The sequence below is a fragment of the Apaloderma vittatum genome, unplaced genomic scaffold (assembly GCF_000703405.1).
Source record: "Apaloderma vittatum isolate BGI_N311 unplaced genomic scaffold, ASM70340v1 scaffold45182, whole genome shotgun sequence".
Classification (NCBI taxonomy): domain Eukaryota; kingdom Metazoa; phylum Chordata; class Aves; order Trogoniformes; family Trogonidae; genus Apaloderma; species Apaloderma vittatum.
The window spans coordinates 10,593-18,239 of record NW_009704991.1 but is presented as its reverse complement, the minus strand read 5'-3'; the positions used below and the strand labels follow the sequence as shown (position 1 = coordinate 18,239).

The 7,647-nt window shown below is 38.0% G+C and overlaps 1 protein-coding gene across 2 annotated transcripts; it reads left to right on the top strand.

Annotated features, from left to right (window-relative positions):
* Nucleotides 1–1,413: 1,413 nt before the first annotated feature.
* On the top strand, nucleotides 1,414–4,411 carry ATF3 (activating transcription factor 3). 2 transcript variants are annotated; one of them, XM_009865216.1, is made up of 5 exons: nucleotides 1,414–1,452; nucleotide 1,493; nucleotides 1,541–1,653; nucleotides 2,735–2,842; nucleotides 3,741–4,411. In XM_009865216.1, the coding sequence occupies exons 1-5, from the start codon at nucleotides 1,414–1,416 to the stop codon at nucleotides 3,936–3,938; spliced, it is 459 nt and encodes a 152-aa protein (XP_009863518.1). In that variant the 3' UTR covers nucleotides 3,939–4,411. The 2 variants fall into 2 exon arrangements, with proteins under 2 accessions (XP_009863518.1, XP_009863517.1); XM_009865215.1 differs by having other exon boundaries at nucleotides 1,414–1,653.
* The last annotated feature ends 3,236 nt before the right edge of the window (nucleotides 4,412–7,647 follow it).

The window sequence follows — 7,647 nt, the reverse complement described above, 5'->3', positions numbered from 1 at the left end:
GAAGTTTAACTTAGCCACACTGCTGTCTTGAGGCAACTACTTGCTTACCTGCACTAAGTTAATTACAATTGACTTCGCTGTAATCATTACAGTTGTAATCAAGAGTAGATAACACATACTGTAATTACCTGTACATCTATAAAAAACCCCAAAACTTGCATACCAAAGAAAGCTAGAAAACCAACGTGGTAAAATCCAATTTAACACAAGCTGCTTTATGAATAAGGAAAGTAAGACAATCTGTTTTCCTACGAGTTTACACCTTTTGTCCCTTGGGCACAAAAAGCACTCAGCTTTCTTCCAGACCTCTTGTCTCACCTCTTCTGGGTGAGAGGTAGATTATGTCTTGAAGAGCTCTGTGCATCAGCTGGCTAGGTTGCCCACAATGTTTGGACGGCTGTCATGTTTTGCCTCTTTCTTCCTCAGTTGGTCACCAGTTTTCACAAAGCACATAGAGGGCATCTCTCCATCCAAAATCGGCTAAAAAATTAATAAGAATTACTATAAAGAGGAAGCAGAGAGCACTGTTGGGTAGGTTCATTTTCTTAGGAAAACTACTAGAAATGAGGTTCCTCCATAGGTGTCCATTTGCATAATTCCCCTGAAGTCACTGTTTAATATCAACAGGAGATCTGACCATATATATTCAAGAATTTCAAATCTCTTCATAAGGGCAGATGAGGACAGTTTCAGATTTTACAAGAGCAAAGGAATAAAACAAACTGCTTCACATATTTTATGACTCAATCCCTGCAACTCAGTCTGTGCTTTGAAGTCCCAGAGCAGGTATAGACTTCTACCTTTGTGCCAGCTCTTATTGTTAAACATTTTTCAGGAGTTATAAGCAGATCTACACCTCCATGTCTTATGACAAGCCCTGTATTGGCTAGCGAACTTCAGCTTCTAGTTGAACTTGTTGAGCTATGCCTAAATGTAGCTGAGATCATGGTATATTCTGCCCATTGGTGGTATAGCTTTGAGGATGGAGATACTCTTGAGCTCCTTCTGTGTTAATAATAATAATAATTATTATTATTATTTGCTTTCTGAGTTTTATTCCTTATTGTTTTCCTATTCACCTGATTCTCATTTGCAACACATTACCAGTTTAAAACTTTAAGCATACATACACAATTTTTTTTCAATACTAAATTGCAGAAAGACCTAGGAATGATGTGATATGCTAATAATATTATTATTTTTAATACTAACTTTAAGTTGACATAAAGTTTTTATTAGTGACCAAATTTTTAACTGCTTGTCTCTACTGAGAGATTGGGGTAGATGAGGAATGGGGAGTGAAGCAATGCAAGAAATACAGCATTATTCATAATATGAAATATACCTCTAGGAAATATTTGCCTTTCAAAAATTGTTGAAAGATTATATTATCTCTTTTTACCTTTCAGCAAAATGATGGTCCAGCACTCAGGCCAGGTATCTGCATTAGAAGTCAGCGCCTCCGCAATTGTTCCCACTTTGTCCCCTGCAGGGTCACTGGGGTTTGATGATTTCACAAATTTAACCCCACTGGTGAAAGAGGAATTGAGGTTCGCCATTCAGAATAAGCGTCAGTGCCACAGGATGTCTTCTACATTGGACACGGTGACAGTTTCTGAAAGGCCAATTGAAACATCAATCATGAAAACAGAGGTATGGCTCTTTGTATAGCATTTCAGTGTGGATGATCAATTCTCTAATCAAGTCTCACCGCAAGTAATTATATCAGCTACAGACAACCTTCTTCACCGTACTTGATCATTTTAAGCATGCTGCTTGGCTTTCTGTTAAGTGCTTCTGGGAAACCTTCTGCTGTTTCTCATTTCCATTGCTGCCTATAGTTGGATATTTTATTTTTGATTATGGACTAAGGACAGTGTTTTACAGTGATTAGAGCAAGTGCTGTGGTGACAAGTAGGCAGGTTTCCCTGCTGAAGTTATCAAAATACAGGTTGTGTACTTACAGTACTTTAAGGATTTTATCTGTTTTCGCGAGAATTTTCTCCCGAAGAGGATGAAAGAAAGAAAAAAAAAAAATCAAAGAAAGTTCCCCTGCTTACTTGTGGCTGAACTTGGAATAAGTTACTGATGAAGTTTTATTTCAGTGAGGACAGTCCAGCAGGACCCACGTGGGCAAGACTAAGAGAGACATGGCCGTGCTCTGTCCACACTAGTTTTTTGCTGTAGGATAGTCTCCATGAAAAACATTTCTCTTATAAAATGAAGAAATAGCTTAAGTTAGGGAAATAGCTACACCTTGGTATAAACTTCCACAGGAAATAATCCAAAGCTTGAAGGAGTGTGTTGACATCCCCTTTTTTGGTGCTGCCTTTAGTTCAGTGCACTCTCGCTGCCTCATTCATGACACATCCTCCTTTCTGCTCCCTGTGCCCCTCTCTCCTCTTCCTCCTTGGGAAATGGAGAAGAGATGAAGGTGTGGGAGGCAGCCTGGGGAGACACTCAGCACATTTTTTGGGCACCATTGATTTAAAGGGAGCCATCACACGCATTACACTGCATCCAAACTCCAGTCGGGTTTTTATTGACAATTCTAATGGAGTTACTACCATTTTACTGTATGGCAAGCAAGGTCAGAATCACAATATTATGTAATTCATGATACGAGCACTGATGATCCTACCTGTGTTGCTTTTAAAAATGCCTAAGTTGTCAAAGTATGGGTCATATATTTACGATATCTCACACACCATGTGTATCTGTTTTTATGGGATAGTTTTCTCCTGAAGAGGATGAAAGGAAAAAGCGAAGACGGGAAAGGAACAAAATTGCTGCTGCAAAGTGCCGAAACAAAAAGAAGGAAAAAACAGAATGTTTGCAGAAAGTAAGTGACTGGCTTGAATTATCTGTCATCCTGTCAGAATCCAGCCAGATAGCATGGGGTGCTGTCATAGTAAGAAATATAGAAAGATGTCACCCCACACTCTGTAAACCCTTCAAAACACTAGTCTTAAAAAAAAACCCAACTAACCAAAAAAAACCCCACAAAAACATGAACATGCTATGTATTAAAACCAAACCTGGTTAAAACTGGAATAAAATGAAAGTGTGGTAGGAATGAAGAGAGATTAATGTTTCAGTGACCATCTTATCTATTAGGATAATATTAATTTGAATGTGTACACTGAATACGAAAAGAAGGAAAAGTAATTTCTGACTTCTTTATGAAATGAGTGGTATAGGAGCCTACCCCTGAATTCCCCATCTTAAGACTCTGTCTTCACCTGCTCTGCCATGATATACAACAATATTACAGCAGTGTCAGGCCTATTGTTTTTCCTGTATCTGGGGGTAGGGGAAAAAAGCTATGTTGTTAGCTTAACATGGGTTTACAGATATGTGACGTGATGTTCCAGGGAGTTAATAAGAAGTGTAAATAATTTGGGGTCAATTTTTTGATCCAAAAAATTCAGAATAACATGCAGAAGATAGCAAATGCTTTGAATACCTGTCATTGTAAGTGAATTCAAGGCTGAATTTGGCTTTTCAACTCCTGATACACTTCTGTAAAGGCCACAGAAGTTAACTGTCACCCTGGTTTTTAGACTGTTTTTGACTGGGGGGTGAATAGTTTCATCATTATAGGACACAAAGGACATGAAATTTTTTCACCGCTAGCCATATGCTTTCCCACCAATAAAAGACTGCAACTGTTAGATAAACATAGCAAGTAAGTATTTGAACTACTCAGTCTAATAGTCGTGTCTGTCCTTTGTGACTAGGAATCAGAAAAGCTGGAAACTATCAATGCAGAATTAAAAGCCCAGATCGAAGAGCTAAAGAACGAAAAGCAACATTTGATATACATGCTAAACCTTCACAGGCCCACTTGTATAGTTCGGGCACAAAATGGAAGGACACCTGAAGATGAAAGGAATCTTTTTATTCAGCAGATCAAAGAAGGCACATTACAAGGCTAAGTGATACGACAAAAATGGAAATATTCATAGTGTTTTTAACAACTACCAGAATCCATGGAGGATCTGACATAATGTGTGGGATTCTATTAGTCAAGAGCCTTTAGGAAGGGCAGATTGCTCTCTTGAGTGGAAAGAATCATTTTGGCTTGACAGCAATTCTTCCCCTTGGAAGATCTGATCTCAATCAAAGTGAAGAGCCTTCTGCCTCAAATATAGGTTTTGCACCTGTCATACTTGCTGTTCCTAGGAGCTACAGACAACAGCTTCAGAAGTTTTAGCTCTCTGCTAGTATACAGTATCTGCACTCACAATGTTTGTGCTAGAACACTATGACTTCCAGTGATGCACATGGTACAGACAGCTGTGCTGGATGGACACTACTTTTCTGAAAGCAGGCGCAGAGTATTTTTAAAGTTTCAAAGTTTCCAGAAGGATAGTTTCTGGCAGAATATACTGGTATGTAATTTTGCATTCTAACCTGATGCGCGCACACAAAAACACCCAAAAAGCCTTTAGTTCCAACTCAGCTTTGTCTTTTTTTTTTTCACAACACTTATGTGGTTTTTTTCTATGACTCATCTCAGAGACTGAATTTGAAGAACCTAGCAGGTGTGACAAAGAAACATTTCTTGCAAAATGTACATGTAGCTAAGTTTATATTTAAAGTGTTGGAACCCCACCCACTATCCTTTGGGGAGTACAATTTTTCCTTGAATTGCTGAAGAGCAACTTGTACCACCACTGAGTGCGTTGGACCTGCTGGAAAGAAGAAACTAGCTCTGGAGAGATATCAGTACAGGTTTTGCCTGAGCAAAGAACTGCAGGAAATGAATCCCAGGCTCATGAATCATGAAAAGATTCATTTAAAAAAAAATCATCTGGGATCTAATTCTACAAGCCTTAATTCATGTTATTAACCTCACTCACAGAAGAGGTTCCATGGACTTCAGTGGGTCTGCTTGTGCAGATGGCTCTTATAGGTGTAAGAGCTTGAAAAATCTTTTTCTGTCCTGGTCAGGATTACTTCCTTTTGCCAGGTGATTCAGGGGAAAAAATGATTGCAGCTACTTTTATTTTACATTTGAGTGGCAACTACAGTCAATCAAAAGTGTTACTTAGAACCTAAAGGAGGCAAGAGTTTTGATGTAGGGAAGAATGGGTTTTAATTTTTATTAAATACTAACCTTAGATGTTTTTGAACTGGTAGAAGAGCTGCTGGACAAAACAGTTGGAGCTATGAGTGTTTAAATTCTGATGTTTCTGTGAAATTCTCAGATTGTTTAATCCTATAAAATATATCCTTACAATTTTTTGTAAAAGGAAATATTATCCTTATTTATCACTAATATCATAATGAGTAGAGTTAATAAATACTGCGAGCAAGATAAAACTGAAAACACAAGTGTTGCGCTGTCTTTTTACTTTTATCTCTTGGTGTTTAATATTATATATTCCTAAACTTCAACAGTTCTTTCTGAGACACCACTATGGAAAACAGTTATCATTCATCTTTTCCACAGATGAGGCACTGAGTATCTTGAATGACTGGGTGTAGATTTTACACCTTCCAAAATTCTGTGCCTCCATCAATGGTGTCTAGCTGTTCAAAGTCACAATGTAAACAAAGCAGACAATAAGAATGGAGCTTACGGTACATAATATTTTACACCAGTTACGCAGTGTTGAAATTGTGGTTTTGTTCTAAAGGCTATAAACTTAAAGATACCTCAGCCATAAGCTTATTACCCTGCAATTCCCGGATGAGTCTATCAGATATCATACCTGATCCTTATATGATTGTTATATTCTGCAACAGAACTTCTTATTACATTTTCCTAAGATGTGGATATATTGTAATGTCCTCTATCACACTTTAAAGACAAATGCTTCATGTATCTGGAAAGTGAATGTATTACAAAGATGGCAAACTGGGTCTGATTCTGTCTTTAGAATCCATTCTCTTTCTTTATGCTGGAAGGAGCTTCCATTGACTTGAGTGAGAGTTTTACTCTAGTCCTGTAGGCAGAGTTGAGAGCCTCTGCTGCATCTTCTCTGGCCTAGAGGGCAAGTTCCATGGAGAATTGGGCCAGCTGGTTATCAGACAACAGATATACATGAAGTCAAGTAATGTTTGTTGGTATTTGACTTCTGTAATGTGGAAATAAAAAACCAAGGCATCATCCCAGTATCATACACCTTGGCTTTGCCTTTTGTGCATCAAATACCAGCATACAAAGCTATTTGCCTCCTCTGCTGTTATAAAAATGTTACCACAAAGACTAGAACATAATGACAGAATTCATGTGTCTCCCTTAGGGAATTTGTATGGTTGCTTTTAACCATATCACTGGTGACGCAGGCGTCATGCTTTTGTTTCTTGGTGTTATTTGCTTAGCATGCCCAATGTTAATATGGTACCACTACTATTGTCAGGAGATAATCTATTTTTATTTCTTTATATGTGCAGTCATCATAGCTGCTTTCTACTGCTCTTGTATGTGGATGTGCATGCGTGCTTCTGCGCGCAGCTCTAGAAATGATAGTACTCAAGTTCATTTGACTGTGCCCAGGAAAAGAGTGTTTAAACAATTAGATAGGATCAGTATGTTGCATGAGTTTTCTGAAAGTATACTTTATTCAGGAAAACCCTTCAAATGCATTACAAGCAGTTTGTTTTCTATTCTCAAGTTTGTTTTGATACTTTAATAAAAAAGAATTAATATATATTTATTCATGTGTCATTTAATTAATTCTAAATTTCAAAATCCATTTTCTTAAACCAACACTGAGATATTAAAAAGCAAACACATTTTATAGGTTTGCAACAATAAACATTTTATAAGGTGAAATTCATCCTATTCACTGCTTGTCAAGTTATAAACAAAGTTTTGTCATTACAAGGTTTCGATCATGAATTCCAGGTTAATTTCTTATTTGTGGCCTAGAGTTTAGATTAAAGGACTGGAAGTCAGAATCCCTGAAGCTTTCTTAACATTCCAACCAACCATCTGATAGTTATTTCAGCTTTCTGGTTACCTAATGGACTTAATGCTTTTGCTGCTGTGAATAACAGAATCACAGAATTGTTGAGGCTGGAAAAGACCTCTGAGGTCATCAAGTCCAGCCTATGACCCAACACCACCACATCAGCCAGACCAGGGCACTAAGTGCCACATCCAGCCTCTCCTTAAACACCTCCAGGGATGGTGAATCCACCACTTCCCTGGGCAGGAAAGCTTTAATATTTGTAGATTGATTTTTAAGGTTACATGGGAGATATTAAAGAAGTATAGCATGATCAGGACTTTGTTTTGGTTTTTTTTGCTCTGTGTGTTGGGATGTGTGTCTATGTGGAGAAGCATGAAGAAAGATGAACAAAATGTTCTGTCCTGCCTTTCCAAAACTAAGTATCTACGCCCAGAAGGAAGTCCCTGTGGTTTGACAGCCAGCAATGTGGACAAAAACTTCCGGCTTCAGTTCTTTGGAGGCAGTCATAACTTGTAATAGAGGGCAGATAGAAGGCCAGGAGCTTCAGAGACCAGGAAATCCATTGAACTATTGCAAAATCTAGTTAAAAATATCAGCTGGGAGGAAGATCTAGGCTACTATGAGCTTGGCAATACTGAATGCTTGCTTTCCTTATTGGTACATCCATTTATAGATGTGCAGTCCCAATACATATAGTCACTCTTTCACACACTCTCCTATA